Raw genomic sequence first — 17517 nt, 5'->3', positions numbered from 1 at the left:
GAGGTGACCTATTAGAGGCCTTTAAAATTATGAAGGTGTTTGCGTTTTATAGGATAGATATGGAGAGAATGTTGCCACTTGTGAGGTTTCAAAAATTGAGGACCACAAATGCAATATGGTCACCTATCGATTCAATAAGGAATTCAAGAAATCTTAGAGTGATGAGAATATTGAACTCATTACCACAAGGAGAGGTAGAGGCAAATTGCATATACGTTCAAGGGGAATCAGGAAAGGGGAGAAAAGAAGCCCATGTTGACCATGGGAGAAGGCCTGTGTGAGAAAATTCATATCTGACATGGTTTCAATTTAAACCTTCTCCTCTGTTCAACCAAGTCTTGACACATTCAATGTCTAAAAGTAGTAGTCAAACACAGAAATGAACTCAATTATTCCTTTTTGTTTTCTTTGAGTAAAGGCATAGCCTTATCAACCTTTGTTTGTGTCTCTTAAAATTGTGAAGGAAAGCCCAAGAATTTTGCACACTTCTAGTCATGCATACTATCCCAAATGAATCATTACAGCATGACAGTAGTTATTGTGAAAAAGACCCCAGAAATGAAGCAGTTCCTATAAAACACCAGGTGCAAACTTGTTTACCATCTTGGATCCATGGTCCCGTTCCCTGTCACTAGCATAGCAATCTCATTTCACAATATATTTATGACTAACGTCAAGTCAACAGGCTGGAATTGCGCATCCTTTAGCTTGAAATAACAGCACAGTCAGCTAAATTGTGAATTGATGCATTCAACCATAAGGCATCCTGGGAATGAACATCCTTAACCAGTTCATTATTTCTAGCCATAGTACAAAGCCACAAATAAAAAGTAAAGAAAAACCTTAATCATGAGATTAAACCAAATACTAATCCAACATGTATGTGTGTGTACTCATGTGCCTTGCACATGATCTCTCTCACTTTCGTGCTCTCATTAGAATAAAACACCACAAATACGTGTTGGTTCAGATAGCCTGCTCTAAGATTCAATTAATCTGTACCTAATCTAATCTGGCCATGTTTAATGGTTTTCACCCAACATTAAGCAACAGTTTCTGTAACAGCATAATGAAGTGGGTGAATTTCAAGATTTCATTATGCCATTAAATATTTGGGGGCCAAGAACAACTTCTTGCCCCAAAAATTAGTGGTGATAAGCTCAAGATCACTTAACCAAATCCAAAATCTATAGCCTTTCTTTTGTCAAGGTCATTTACAAGACCACATGGTAAATTTTCCACCGCTATATCTATTCCCAGTTTGAAGATTTGCTGTTCAATATAATACAGACAAATTGCATGTTTATTTTAGTTATACTTTATATCCATGTAGTCTTGGTCATGCAAAATGTAGCACTGAAAATATTTTTGGCTTGTTAAACAGAAACATAGGGAAAACAAAGTCAGAGCTCCCTGGATGACAAAAGAGAAAGAAATTTAAGATAAAGAAAAAAAATTGTGCTTATGGCAGATGTCAGGTAGAAAATACAATTGAGAACCAGGCTGGATATAGAAGGTTCAGAGGGGAGGTGAAAAAGCCAATAAGAGAAGCAAAGAGGGAGAATGAAAAGAGACTGGCAACTAACATAAAATGGAATCCCAAAGTCTTCTATAGGTAAATAAATAGTAGAAGGGTGGTAAAAGGGGGAGTATGGTTGATTTGGGACCATAAAGGGGATTTATGCATGGAGGCAGGGAATAGTTGAGTTATTAAATGAATACTTTACATGTCTTTACTGAGGAAGAAGATGCTACCCAAGCCCTGGTGAAAGAGGAGGTAATTCAGACACTAGAAGGGTTTGAAATTGGTAAGGAGGTGGTCTTGGAAAGGCTTAAAGGCACCATGACTGGATGAGATGCATCCAAATATACGGAGGGAAGTGAGTGTGGAAACTGTGAAGGCAATGGCCATAATTTTTCCGTCTTCCTTAGACTCAGGGGTGGTGCCAGAGGATTACAGCATTGCAAATGTTTGCACCCTTGTTCAAAAACGACTGTAAAGATAAGCCCAACAACTACAGGCCAATCAGCTTAACTTTGGTGATGGGGAAACTTTTGGAAACAATAATTCAGAACAAAGTTAATAGTCACATGGACAAATGCAGGTTAATTAAAGAAAGCCAGCATGGATTTCTTAAGATAAAATCCTGTTTAACTGATTTGCTGGAGATTTTTGAAGAGATAACAAAGGGTTGATGAGGGAAATATAGTTGATGTGATGTACATGGACTTCCAAAAGGTGTTTGATATAGTGTCATTCAACAGACTTGTGTGCAAAGTTAAAGATCATGGAATAAATAGAACCATGGAAAAGCTACGACGCAGGAAGAGGCCGTTCAGGCCATCATGTCTGCGCTGGCCAAAAAAAGAGAAAAAAGAAACTAGCTGCTAATTTTTAATCCTACTTTCCAGCACCTGGTCTGTAGCCTTACAGGTTACAGCGCTTCAGGTGCAGTTCCAGGTACTTTTTAAATGAGTTGAACATTTCAGCCTCAACCACCAAATTAGGCAGTGAATTCCAGATACCCACTATCCTACCTCACCTTAAATCTATGCCCCATGAGAATTGACCCTTCAGCTAGGGGAATGGGTCTTTCCTGTCTACCTTATCTAGGCCCGTCATTTTTCTGCATCTCAATTAGGTCACCCCTCAGCCCCCTCTGTCTAAGGAAAACAACCCTAGTCTATCCAGTTTCTCCTCATAGCTACGATTTTCAAGCCCTAACAATTCTTGTAAATCTCCTCTAATCACTCCAGAGCAAAATTTTCTTCCTGTAATGTAACCAGAGCTGTACACAAAATTCCAACCGTGGCCAAACCAGCATTTTATGCAGTTCCATCAATACGTTCCTGCTTTTGTATTCATTACCTCGTCCAATAAAGGAAAGCATTCCGTATGCTTTCTTGACCACCTTATCCACCTGTCCTGTCACCTTCAGGGACCTGTGGACATGCTCCTCAAGGTGTCTCAATCCCTCAACCTCACTCAATATCTTTCCATTTATTGGATATTTCCTTGCTTTGTTTGCACTTCCCTCACACTTTTCCAGATTGAATGCCATTTGCCACTTTCCCGCCCATTCAGCCAAAGCATTGATATCACTCTGGAGACAGCAGCTATCATCTTCACGATCAATTACACGGCCATTTTTTGTCATCTGCAAATTTCCAGATCATGCCTCCCACATTTAAGTTCAAATCATTCATATATACAACAAACAGCAAGGGCCCAGCACTGACCCATGTGGAACACCACTGAAAACTGACCATAAGAAGTAGGAGCAGAAGTAGGCTATTTGGCCCATGGAGTCTGCTCCGCCATTCATTGAGATTATGGCTGATCTGATAATCCTCAACTCCGCTTTCCTGCCTTTTCCCCGTAACCCTTGATTCCCTTACAGATGAAAAATCTGTCCATCACAGCCTTGAATATGCTTAACGACCCAATCTCTACAGCCCTCTGCAGTAAAGAATTCTACAGATTCACTACCCTCAGAAGAAATCCCTCCTCATCTCTGTCTTGAATGGGTGACCCCTTACACTAAGATTATGCCCTCTGGTCCTAGAGTCTCCCACAAGGGGAAACAACCTCTCAGCATCTACTCTGTCAAGCCTCCTAAGAATCTTATATGTTTCAATAAGGTTGCCTCTCATTCTTCTAAACTCCAGTGAGTACAGGCCCAACCTACTGAACCTCCCCTCATGAGAAAATCCCTCCATACCCAGGATCAACCTAGTGAATCTTCTCTGGACTGCCTCCAGTACACCTTCCCTTAGATAACGAACTGTTCACAGTATTCTAGGTGTGGTCTAACTAGTGCCTTGTATAGTTTTAGCAAGACTTCCCTATTTTTATACTGCATTCCCTTTGAAATAAAGGTCAGCATTCCATTTGCCTCCCCTATTGCCTGCTGAGAATGTATGCTAGCTTTTTTTGATTCATGCATGAGGACCCCCAAATCCCTCTGTGCTGCAGCTTTCTGCAGTCTTTCTCCATTTAAACAATATTCAGCTCCTCTATCCTTCCTGCCAAAGTGCATAACCTCACATTTTCCCACATTATATTCCATTTGCCAAGTTTTTGCCCACTCAGTTAACGTGTCTATATCCTTCAGTAGAGTCTTTGTGTCATCCTCACCACTTGCCTTCCCACCTATTTTTGTGTCATCCGCAAACCTGGCGATAGTACATCCACTTCCTTTAATATCCTAGGATGCAACTCATCAGGGCCAGGGGACTTATTGGCCTTTAGCCCCATTAGTTTCCCTAGTACTTTTTCTCTAGTGATAGTTTTGCATTTATTTCCTGCCTCCCTTTTTCCCCTTGATTATTTAGTATTTTTGGAATGCTATTAGAGTCTTCTACCGTGAAGACTGAAACAAAGTATTTATTCAATTCCTCTGCCATTTCCTGGCTTCCCATTTTTATTTCCCCAGCCACATTCTCTAAGGGGCCTATATTGACTTTGGCCCCTCTCTTCCTTTTTATATATTTAAAGAATATGTTTAAAAAACTGCCAACTTCCAACTCACCACCTTCCCCTGTTTTCCATGGGATCTCACTTTTTTGACCAGTCTGCCACGTGGGACTTTGTCAGATGCTTTACTAAAATCCATGTAGACAACATCCACTGCACTACCCTCATTGTTACTTGCTCAAAACGTTCTATTAAGTTAGCAAGACACTATCTTCCCCGAACAAACCATGCTGACTATCCCTTATCAATCTGTCTTTCTAAGTGACTGTTTATCCTGTCCCTCAAAATTGATTCCAATAATTTGCCCACCACTGAAGTTAGACTGACTGGCCTATAATTTTCTGGCCTATCCCTCACACCCTTTTTAAGTATTGGTACAACGTTCGTAGACTTCCAATCCTCTGATACCTCACCTGCATTGAGTGAAGATTGGAAAATGACCCTCAGAGCATCTGCTATTTCCTCCCTGGCTTCCTTTAACAACCTGGGATACAATCCATCCAGCCCTGGTGATATATAAACCTTCAAGGATGTAAGTCTCTCCAGTACTTCCTCTCTCACTGTACTAATTGTATCTAATATTTTACACTCCTCCGCTTTAACTAGAATATCTGCATCATCCCTCACCTTAGTGAAGACAGAGAGAAAGTACTCATGAGAATCCTGCCCACATCTTCAGCATCAATGTACAAGTTACCATGCACGTCTCTGATAGGCCCTGCCTTTTCTTTAGTTCTCCTCTTGCTCTTAATGTACTGGTAAAACACCTTTGGGTTTCCTGCCAATATTTTTTCATATCCTCTCCTTGCTTTCATAATTTCCTTTTTTACTTCGCCCCTGTACTTTCTATACTCCTTTCTACAGTATTAAGCTTTTTGTGAGTTTCATAAGCTTTCTCTTTCTGCTTTATCTTACCCTGTATGCTTCTGGATGACGAGGGGGCTCTAGATTTGGCAGTGCCACCCTTTTTCTTTTTAGGGGCATGTCTACACTGTGCCCGTAGAATCTCACTTTTGAATGCCTATCACTGATTTGACACAGTTTTCCCTTCTAGTAGCTGTATCGAGTCCACTTTTGCCAGTTCACCTCTCAGCTTTGTAAAATTTATCTTCTACCAGTTTAGAACTTTTACTCCTGTTCTATCTTTGTCCTTTTCCATAATGATGCTAAATCTAATTGTATTATGGTCTCTATTTCCAAAATGGTCCCCCATTGCTACTTCATCTACTTGCTCAGCTTTGTTTCCTAAGATTAAATCTAGAACTGCATCCCCTCTCCTTGGACTGTCACGTGCTGGCTAAGAAAGTTCACTTGAATGCTGTTCAAGAGTTTTGTGCCTCCTGCGCCCTTAACACTCTTCGTATCCCAATTGGTATTAGGGTAGGTGAAGTCCCCAACTGTTAGTGCCCTGTTGTTTTTGCACTCAGAAATTTGCCTACATACTTTCTCTTCTAACTTCCTTCCATTATTTGTTGGAGTATACTATAGACCCCCAATGTGTTTGCCCCTTTTTATTTCCTGAGCTCAACCCTTATGGCCTAATTTTATGCTTCATTTAGTATATCATCCCTCCTCACATCTGTAACTGATTCTTTAACCAATAATGATACACCCCCATCTCTTTTATCTCTCTCTCTATCCTGTCTGAAAACTCTATATCTGGGGATGTTGAGCTGCCATTTTTGCCCCTTTAAGCCAGGTTTTCATTATAGCAATGAGATGCTGCCAAGTATCTATCTGTGCCCTCAGCTCATTGGCTTTATTTGCTATACTCCATGCATTTACATATCTGCCATTTTGATACTGCCAAATTCCTGTGCTATACACTTTTTAACTTGTGCTGCTACTATCTTTCGGAGTCATTCACTAATTCTCCATTTCCCGTTCCCTGCTCTGATTTTTATCTACAGTACTAGCAAATCTCCCTGCGAGGATATTCGTCCCAATCTTGTTCTGGTGTAGACCGTCTGGCTTGTACAGTTCCCACCTTCCCTAGAACATGTCTCAATGCCTCAGAAACCTGATGCTCTCTCCCCTACACCAGCTTTCCAGCCATGTGTTCAACCACTCAATCCTCCTATTTCTGTACTCATTTACACATGGGACTGGGAATAATCCTGAGATTACTGCTTTCGAGGTCCTGCTTTCCAATCTCCTTCCTAGCTCCCTAAATCTGCTTTCAGGACCTCATCCCCCTTCCTACCAAAGTCATTGGTACCAGCATGGACCACGACCTCTGGCTCATCACTCTACCACAGAAGGATGTCTTGCAGCCGCTCCATGACATACTTGACCCTGGCACCAGGGAGGCCACATACCATCCTGGAGTCACGTCTATGACCACAGAAACACCTGTCTGTTCCCCTAACTAAGGAATCCCTTATCACTGCTGCTCTTCCCCTCTTTTTGCTCCCCTCCTGTACAGCTGAGCTGCCTGTGGTGCCACAATCCTGGCTCTGACTGCACTCCTCCAAAGAACCAATGCCCTCACCAGTATCCAAAATGGAAAGCCGATTGGCGAGCGGTACCCCAGGGTACCCTGCACTACCTGTCTAGTTCTCTTCGGCTGCCTGGTGGTCACCCATTCCCTTTCTGCCTCTAGGCTCCTAAGCTGCGATGTGATGACCTCTCTTAACATGTTAGCCATGTTGCTCTTAGCCTCGCCAGTGTACCACAGTGCGTGTCACGCTGGGCGGGCCTTAATTGGCCTGCCCACACAAAATGGCAGCGCGCAGCCGATTGTGGGTGGCGATCAGCTCCGCGCCCGCTCCTGAACCGTCCGCCCGATGGGGAGAAAATTCTCTCCAACGAACTCTCTTCTCGCCAAACTTGCAGTGATTCCACTCTGCACCAGTTGCATGGAACAGAAGCGACATGGACACAATATTGGCTGAGTAACAGGAAACAGAAAGTAGTGGCTAATGAATGTTTTTCTGGCTGGAGGAAGGTTTATAGTGGAGTTCCCCTGGGGTCTGTGTTGGGACCCTTGCATTGTCCTAATATGTATTAATGATCTAGAGCTTGGTGTGCAGGGCACAATTTCAAAGTTTGCGGATGATAAGAAACTTGGTAGCATTGTGAACTGCGAGGAGGATAGTGTAGAACTTAAATAGACAAGTTGATGGAATGGACGGACAGGTGGCAGATGAAGTTCAATGCATAAAATGTGAAGTGATTCATTTTGCTAGGAAGAACGTGGAGAGACGATATAAAATAAAGGGCAGCATTCTAAAGGGGGTGCAGGAGCAGAGAGACCTGGGTGTATATGTGCATAAGTCATTGAAGGTGGCACATTGAGAGAGTGGTTAATAAAGCACAGTGTCCTGGGAATTATTGATAGGTGCATAGAGTACAAGAGCAAGGACGTTATGTTGAACTTGTATAAGACACTAGTTCAGCCTCAGCTGGAGCATTGCATCCAGTTCTGGGCATCAGACTTTAGGAATGATATGAAGGCATTGGAAAGACTGCAGAAAAGTTTCATAAAAATGGTTCCAGGGATGAGCAACTTCAGTTATGAAGACAGATTGAAGAAGTTAGGGTGTTTTCTTTGGAGAAAAGAAGGCTGAGAGGAGATTTGATAGAGGTATTCAGAATCATGGCGGGTCTGGATAGAGTAGATAGGGAGAAACTTTTCCCACTCATGAAAGGATTGAGAATGTGAGGGCACAGATTTATAACAATTGACAAAAGAAGCAAAAGCGACATCAGGAAAAACTTTTTCACGCAGCAAGTGGTTAGGGTCTGAAAAGCACTGCCTGAGTGTGTGGTGGAAGCGGGTTCAATTAAAGCATTCAACAGGGAATTAGACAATTATCTAAAAAGAAGAATGTGTGGGGCTATGAGGCAAAGGCGGGAGAATGGCACTAAATGACTTGCTAATGTGGAGAGCCAGTCCAGATACTATGGGGTGAATGGCTTCCTTCTGCGCCGTATCATTTCTGTGATTGTGAAATTTGAACATTACAGTTTATAGATTTATTACTGAGATAATTAACATTATTATTGCATCACAGACCAACTAACAACCAATTTAAAAAAATGTTACATTGTCAATAATTTATGGTGCTGCACAACTGATAATTAAAATGAAGTAACTATCATTGGGTAAATGCACTTTTTGTGTAGCACTGAGCAATATAGATCAGAAGACCTGATTTCTATGATTTCAGTGCGGGGTGATATCTTTTGGGGTGGTTTAGAAATGGTGTCAGTTTCTTTGGGGTGGGGAAAAAATGGCTTGTGTTCTATGCAAGGTCACTTTTCAGAGTGATTGCTGTTTAAAAATGAGTATATAATTAAATAGATATTTTGTTCTGTTCAGTTCAGAATTGGGATGGATATGATGTTGTTGTGAATTAATCAGGGCTAAGGAGGGAAAAGTTTATGCTGACACGAATGCAAGACTTAGCATAATCTACACAACAACTACATAACACCTTTTTAATGTAATAAAATGTCTCAGGATGCTTCACAGGAGCATTATAAAACAAAATATATTCTGAATTCTAATGTTTGGTATTACCTAGTTATCTGGAGGAGAAACAAAAACAATCTTATTCTATTTAATAATGAATGGAAATATATAAACCATATTTAAAATCTGGTCGGATATTAAGAACATAATGGCCAAAATTTTACTGGCATGCCTTGTGTCCTGCTGCTGGTGGGTGAACGGTGGGACCGTGGTAGAGATTTTAGTGATGGCGGAAGTTGATAACCCCTTGAAGGGCTAGCGAGAATTTTTTATTAGTGTGCCACGGTCAGGCAGACGTAACCTGGTGATCAGTGGGTTGAATGTGGTGGAGTTGGAGACGCATGGACACTCTCTCTCTCTCTCTCTCTCTCCCCACCTGGAAGTTGCCTCAATGTACCAGGCGTACTCCCATCTCAGTGGGAGGCCATTGTGATACTGGTAAAATGGCCATTAATATGCAAATTAGTTCAATCAATCAGCTGCCCGCCTTTAACTACTGACTGGCTGAACTTCACTCCTGTGGATCAGGCAGCACCACCCCAGCCCCCACCCCTGATCACTTGCCCTAATGGACTCCCATGCCAAAATGTTCCTTAATTTTCTCCCTGAGGGTTGGTCACCTGCTCCCACCTCCCAGTCAGTCTCCAGAAGGCTGGTAAAATCCTGGCCATTGTGTCATGAAAGCTTCAGCTTTGCTAGTTTGAGTTAGAGCTGTTCATTGTATTTCCTCACACCATGAACAGATTATACAGCTTTCCTGTTAGTTTGCTGAGATATTAATCATATATCAGCTGTTTTTTCAGACCAGTTTTGTGTGTTTAGGATTTATGGTTATCACATCATTGTACAACTAGCAACGTGAAGTTACTCACACTGCCATTGCTGCAGGTTTCAGTTCATAGTTCCCAAAGAATGGAAGAGTAAATACCGACCTGTATGTGTTCATCTGGCTGGCACTGGAGACCATGTAAGTGGATAATATAACAAAATTGGTTTACTTAAAGTAGCCTGATTTCTTGAATACATGACATAATATTGTATCATTAAAACAAATTTAGAATTGTGATGGGGTTATTTTTGTATTCACAGCATCATTTACCTTTGCTTCAAATATTTTCTCTGCTCAAAATGCATTGAAATTTTGCTGGAATATGATACCATGGTCACCCAAATAATTATTATTCATAAGCCTTGACAAAAAGTGCTAGTTGGTTACTTGACTGTGAGGGGGCATTATAGTTGAGCCTGGTCCTGCCCTTTTTATCTCCTTCATCTTTTGCTGCTTCCAGGTCATACCAAATTCCAAATTATTACAAATGTATGAGGTAGGATTGGACTATGTTTTGATACCCCTCATGCAACACATTCATGGTCACTTGAGTGAGGTGCTGTCGAATGACTACAGCATGAGGGGTATCCATTATGGAGGTCACTTTTAACACGTTTTACTCTGTACAGATACATGTACTTTCTAAGAAGGGACCAAAAACTAACAATATGGAGTTGAAATCCTGTATGATTTTTCCCTTTGTCAGACCAGATGTGCTTACAGCAATTGCAGGAACCCAATCACTGCTCAGATGGAGATCAGTTAACGTAGCCCTGACTAGTAATAAAGTGTGTTACTGTGTGTCTCTGGAACAGTATTCCATCAATAAGTCAACATCTTCAGAACAACTGGTTTCAATAAAAAAAGGCACTGTTCTCAATTCCTCTGCCTCCCCCTCCCCCCATCCAAAAATATGGTGAATGCGTTACCTGGTATGGTACTAAAGAACCAAAGCCATGAAGGCTCCACATTGTATTACTAGTCAGGGCTAAGTTAACTGATCTCCATTTCTGGATGTTGCAACTTTTGTCACTTGAAGCAATCACATAATAAGTACCTATTGGAGGGGTTCCCAAACTGTGGGTCTCAACCGCCAGTGGGGTTGTGGGACGTGTAATTGGGGTCGCAGGCTTCAAGGCAGCAATAGAGGTTACAGAGTGGAGACTAGGATTTGACAATCCTGGAATTGGTTGTCAGGCCCCTTTAAATGTGTTTTTAAAAAAAAAAAAAAAAATTTTGGCCTAATCCAATGAGCTCTGATGCCTGATTGCTGATGCCAACAGAGTCTGCAAAATGGTAGGTGTCCTTGTTTTTTTTTGTGCATGTATCGACACTGTTGAACATCCACTCCATTCAACAACTCTCCTCCCCCTCCCGCAGTTTTCACTCTGGGGTCACATCAAGTATTAAGCATTATAATGGGGCCACAGCAGAAAAAAGTTTGGGAAACACTGACATATTGAACTGAAAGGTGGCATTACCGTGTTTAAAAATGTGGTTTTGAATTGTTTATGGCTTTTATTAGAATTTGCATATTAAGCATTCCATTTAACTCATTTTCCTTAAACTATTCCAAGTTTTACTGGCGAAGACGTACATTGATGGCTCGTCCAATGATAAAGGAGGCATGCATTGGATCACTTTTACTGGAAAATCCTTACTATATCCTTTTGTGCACGTTTAGAAATTTGTTGTCACAATAATTGTTGTGATGCTACACTTAAGTATTTTGAGAGATTTTAGAATTGCGCTTAGTTTGGAAAAGGTGAGATCAATAAACTACATTTCCTAAAACAACCATGGAAAGTATAGCTTTTACTTTTAGAATAAAAATGGTAAGGCAATTCCTGAATGTTTTTTAAGGTTTTATTTGTTATAACATGTATTTTTTTCTTTTATCAAGAGACTAGTGGACATAATTTATTTATAAATTGAAGAATTTAACATGATTCTAAACATAATTTCAGAGGTGATCGTCATCTACCTTATTGGAAGAACCAACCATGACTGAGGTCATGATCCCTAAATAGTGAAGACAGGACTTAACATAAACAGGAGTTCTTTTTCTTCCCGTTTTCTTCACCTTACTCAAACATAGCCCAATTCTGTCTAAAATTGGGCTTCTACATGTACACTTCCAGTAGGGTTCAACGAATAATGAACAAGAGTGAGAAACTTGCTGTTTTGCTTCCCCCCGCCTGAAAAATCTGGGGCATTGAGGTCAATTGTACATTTATCACTACTCTAGTTGAGATTAGAGCAGTACAATCCATGTTATTGAACCTAGTTTGTATGGATCAGCTACTCACTACCATAACCAGCTGAGTTAGTGGGGGATGGATCTGTCGTAACTATTATTATACTATTACTTGAGGAATGTTCAAGAAGAAAATGTGGGAAGGATAGATACAAGTACCCACATGAAATATAAAATAAACTGGCCTATCAAACCTATTCCTTCCAAAAGATTGTATGTTATTTGTACTGTGATGGATCACCTTAATTTTATTTGCATTCCAGGATGTGATTGCACTGGAGGGGGTGCAGAGGAGATTCACCAGGATGTTGCCTGGGATGAAGCATTTAAGTTATGAAGAGAGGTTGAATAGATTTGGGTTGTTTTCATTGGAGCAGAGAAGACTGAGGGGCGACCTGATTGAGGTGTACAAGATTACGAGGGGGGTGGATAAGGAGTAGCTGTTCCCCTTAGTTGAAGGGTCAGTCATGAGGGGACATAAGTTCAAGGTGAGGGGCAGGAGGTTTAGGGGGGATGTGAGGAAAAACGTTTTTACCCAGTAGATGGTGACAGTCTGGAATGCGCTGCCTGGGAGGTTGGTGGAGGTGGGTTGCCTCACATCCTTTAAAATGTACCTGGATGAGCACTTGGCACATCATAACATTCAAGGCTATGGGCCAAGTGCTGGTAAATGGGATTAGGTAGGTAGGTCAGGTGTTTCTCACATGTCGGTGCAGACTTGATGGGCTGAAGGGCTTCTTCTGCATTGTGTGATTTTGTGATCCTGTGATTCTTTCTAGACCTTGTTACCTTTTGTTCACTTGATTCGCTTCTCGTATGAATCCTTTCCAGCTGATGCAAACGTGCAGGTGTTTGCTTCCAGGTCATTGACAATGCGGTATTTGCCCATCTGACAGGAGAAAAGTAAGAGGCTTGAGTGACATCTTTCTTCTGCTGAGTGCTTCCTCGCACCAATGTTACTGAAACTGGTGTCTCCAAGGATTGAAGAAATGAATCAATTTTAAGTCATGGCGTTTAAGTGACTGTGTTGCCCTCTGGGCTAGCCTGAACTCTTAACCTATTTAATCTTTTGTGTGTGCCAAATAGTGACTGAGTAAAACTCCTGAATGCTAAACTTCTTTGTAACCTTGAAAACAATTGACCGAAAGCTCTGGGTTATCTAAATAATATTCAGTTCCAGCACGTTTCATTCTGTTTTTCAGAGCAGAGTGGGAGCCACAGTGCTCCATAGAGTATTTGATCATCTGTGTCTATACTTTCCAGTAACCTTCAGTCTGTTTACATTGGCTTGAGAGTTGGGTGAAGCAGGCAGGTGCAATTTTTTTATATATAATAAATGAGTTAACCTATGTATAGTAGTGTTAGCTATTTTAGATGATCCAAGTAGCTACTCATTACCAAGAGGTGGGAAGGAATAATTTTTCCACTGGCTAGGATTTGAGCTCTTGCCAATTTCTTCCTTGTATCTTCTAGGCCTGAGTACTTCATAAAACAAGAAATCCAGGTGGTCAGATTATCTATTTAAATATTATGTTCTTGCGGCTTATATCAGGTATGATATATATAGATATTTCCTACAGCCTTTAATATTGAGTATGCAGACCTAAGAACATAAGAAATAGGAACAAGTGTAGGCCATTTGGCCCTTTGAGCCTGCTCTGCCATTCAACAAGATCATGGTTGATTTTTTTTACCTCAACTCCACCTTCCCACAATATCTCCATATCCCTTGATTCTCAAAAATCTATCAATCTATACCTCAAATATACTCGATGACTGAACATCCACAGCTCTCTGGGGTAAAGAATTCCAAAGATTCACAACCCTTTGTGTGTAGAACTTTCTCTACACTTGAGTCCTAAATGGCTGACCACCTCAATTCTGTGACTATGACTCTGGCTGGAATTTTACTGGCAACAGTGAAGTCCCATTATCTGGCTGGAATGCAAGACCTGAGCCTACACTGACGGCAGTGGGGCCACGACAGCTTTTCTCTGCAGATGGCCAAATAAGGAAAGGACAGCGGCCTGTCTTTCTTAGCTGGCAGCCTGTCTTTCCAAGCTACTGGCCCCACCAGTATGGTCACCGATAAAGGCGGAGGCTGCTGCTAAGGGAGCAGGGAGAAAAAGAGGATGCCTCCTTGTTGAAATCCACTCAAAGGGCGGGTAAGAATTTTTTTCTACTGTGGCAGGACCAGGGAGAGAGGCCCAGAGATCGTCAGAGTGAACACTCTGGCAGCAGAGTCAGAACTGCGGGGGTGGCCATTGTGACCAGTGAGTTTCTCTTTGGAACCCCTCTGTGGACCGTGGAGCCTCTGGGAAGGACGAGCCCCCACCACTGGGAAACTGCTGAGAGGTTGCTTCAATGGTCCTGCGATCTTCCCAGGTGATTAGGCACTGTTCCGACACTGGTAGAATGCGGGGGTTGGGTGTAGAATGGCCAATTGGATTAATTGGCTGCCTGCCTCTGGTCGGTGGGTGGCCGAGCTGCTGCTGTTCTCGCCTCTCGAAATATCGCATGGAAGCTTCCCTCCGCCACCATTTTACCAGCCCTTCTGCTTCCCAGCCTGACTTTCAGAGGCTGGTAAAATCCCAATCTGTGTCCTAGATGCCACTGCCAGGGGAATACTTTTCTCAGCATCTACCTTGCTAAGTCAGTGAACTTTAGTTACACTCCTCCTTCAATAAGGAGATCAAAACTGTGCATGCTATTCCACATGTGGCCTCACCAATGCCCTGTATAATTGTACAAAAACTCTTATGCTCCAATTTCTTTGTAACAAAATATAATACGCCATTTTCCTTCTAATTGCTGGCAGTAACAGCATGTTAACTTTGTGATACATGTACAAGGACACCTAGGTCCCTCTGAAAGCAAGCATTCCAAGTCTTTCCCCATTCAAAACAAAATCTGCCTTTTTATTTTTTCACCAAAGTTGATAACTTCACAATTCTCCACATTGTATTTCATCTGCCATGTTCTTAGCCCGACCCTCTGCAACCTCTTTGGGTCCTCCTCACTGCTTACTTTCCCACCTAACTTTATCATCAGCAAACTTGGATGGGTTATACTGAGTCTCCTCATCTAAGTCATATAGATTGTATATATATTTACTGTGTTTTAAAAATTTCTTTAATCTGTTCTCCCTCTATATCTGTTTTTAAAGTACATTGTAAGATTAACTATTTTCCTTGACAGTATTTTTACATGGCTACAGAAAACCTAGAGATCAAATGTAAGTATTAAAAGTGTTTCTGTACTCATTATCCCCTCATGCTTAGTCTCTCCCTCCCTCTCCTCCAAGAAATTAATATTTTGCTTTCTCTGTTTAAATTTTGATAATTCTTAAGAATGCTGGATTGTTTCCATAACAGACATAATTTTGAATCAAAATCTTCATTCTTTGGTGTTCAGACATCCCACACCTTTTTTTAACCTTGGATTGCTTGAGGAATTGCACTGGAGTATTTTGTCTTGATGCTGTCAAGATTTGTTCCCAGTATGACCCTTTGCACCTGCCTTCTGTAAATGCCTAAGATCCGCAAGAGAATTCATCTCTTACCCACCTAATTTTGAGAAAATTCTCCCAACTCCCAGTTTCACTTTTCTTTGCCATTGAGTTCTTGGAGAGAAATCTGGCACACACGATGTTTAGTTATACTTTTACCTGTTTGTTTTTCTTCTCGTTGATTCCTCTACGCATGCTTGGACTGGAGGGATTTCTCTCTATCACTAAATGACACTTGGCTTACTATGGGATAATAGTTTTTTTGCACAAAGCCTACTGTTCTCTATGCAGGCCTAGCCTGTAAAACAATGAATGCTTGAGATTCTCCGTCAGTCCTTGTGTATATTTAGTTGTGGATTTCTCCAGATGGTAGCCTCTTTCAATAACTAAAACAAGAAAAAAATGGATTTGGAGCAGGGAGCTTTGTTCCTCAAGATAGAGCTTGATACCTCAATGTTTGAGATCCCTTACCACATCCCAGACCTCCCAGGCCCCCCACCCCATCCCATACCCCTCAACCCATCCCAGACTTCTCACCCCCTCCCAGACCCCGCATCCCATCCCAAACCCCACGTCCTATGCCAGACCCCTTACCACATGCCATAACCCACACCCATCCCAGACCCTGCATCTAATCCCACTGCCCCCATCCCATCCCAGACCGCCCTCCCCATCCCAAACCCTAATCCCTGTCACAGAGCACCTAGGTTTGTAGTGAGTGCGAGGGGACACAGTGGAGGTAGAATCAGGAGGAGGGCATTCAGCCCCTCAAGCCTGTTCCACCACTTGTTGCCCATCCTTAATTGCCCTTGAACTGAGTGGCTTGCTTGGCCATTTAGAGGGCATCAACATTGCTGTGGGTCTGGAGAAACATGTAGGCCAGGCCAGGTAAGGATGGCAGATTTCCTTCCCTCAAGGACATCAGTGAACCAGGTGGGTTTTTGTGATGATTGTTGATAGTTTCATGGTCTCTCAAACTCCACCAGCCTCTGTGGTGAGATTTGAACTCATGTCCCCAGAGCCTGGGCCTCCGTGTTCGTCCAGAGACATTGGCAGTCTGCCACCATCTCCCGCTTCATAAGTTTCTGATGTTTGCTTCACAGCTTGGGCACAATCAGGAAAAAACAAGTTTGGAGGAAAACCAGGAAATTCGAGATCATATTAATGCAACTCAGTTACATCATGAGCCAAGGTGTCCAATCAGGATTTTCTTCTTTGACTTTTGAACTAAAGAAGTTAAAGATAGTATCAAACTTAAAGAAAAAGCACAGAATTGTGCAAAAATGGCTGTCAGGTCTGAAGATTGGACAGAATGGGCCGTAACTTCTGAGCTCCCCAGTGTCGGTTTGGGGCGATTCCCAAAGATGCGCTGGGGAATCCCCTTCGGAGGTTCCCAGGTAAGGGTTTGCACAGCATTTGCCCAAAAGTGCAAGTTCCACTGGGCAACTGCCCTGCACTGGGAACCATCCAAAAATACGGTTTAAATCACGAACCCCAATATCTATCTGACACCCCCTTCCCCCCCAGACCTCTGACCTTCCCCAACGCAGACATCCGCCGGGGTTATACCAATAGTTACCCAGAGAAAGTTAGAAGAATTAAAACCTCTTCTAACTTCTGGCTAATGATTGTACAGACCCAGGCTGACTCCCCACACACCCCGACCCCAGAGGGAACTACCCCCAACCCCTGACTACCTGCCCCCACCGCGAGACTCCCCCACACATCAGACCCCTCAAGGGTCTCTTTTCCCAACCCTCCACCCCTGACCTACACCCTACACAGGAACCTCCAACCCACAACCCCACACCCCCCAGGAGTCTCCCACTAACCTCCCACCATGAGATTCCACTCCATCTGCATGGAACTACTCGCCCTCCCCCTAACCAGGCCCGACACCCTCCCGCAGACCCGACCTGACACAACCCAAGGCCTGACACCAGCCCCCCCCCCAACCCAATGCCCAGAA

General features: G+C 42.4%; 1 protein-coding gene across 8 annotated transcripts in view; it reads left to right on the top strand.

Annotated features, from left to right (window-relative positions):
• Nucleotides 1–17517, top strand: part of abhd18 (abhydrolase domain containing 18) — a 128869-nt gene that overhangs the window by 58996 nt on the left and 52356 nt on the right. For 4 of the 8 annotated variants that reach the window (XR_013576261.1, XM_078539635.1, XM_078539663.1 and 1 more), the window contains 3 exons: nucleotides 9843–9921; nucleotides 11361–11447; nucleotides 15250–15275. Coding sequence is in view for 7 of the 8 variants with exons in the window: in XM_078539635.1 (XP_078395761.1) it covers nucleotides 9843–9921; nucleotides 11361–11447; nucleotides 15250–15275 (192 nt within the window). In the remaining variant the exon portion in view is untranslated. Of the gene's footprint in view, nucleotides 1–9776; nucleotides 9922–11360; nucleotides 11448–15247; nucleotides 15276–17517 lie in introns of all 8 variants that reach the window. The other 4 variants (XM_078539614.1, XM_078539605.1, XM_078539652.1 and 1 more) reach the window with 2 other exon arrangements.

The sequence above is a fragment of the Cetorhinus maximus genome, chromosome 1, assembly GCF_964194155.1.
Source record: "Cetorhinus maximus chromosome 1, sCetMax3.hap1.1, whole genome shotgun sequence".
NCBI lineage: Eukaryota > Metazoa > Chordata > Chondrichthyes > Lamniformes > Cetorhinidae > Cetorhinus > Cetorhinus maximus.
This window is presented reverse-complemented; position numbering and strand designations above follow the sequence as displayed.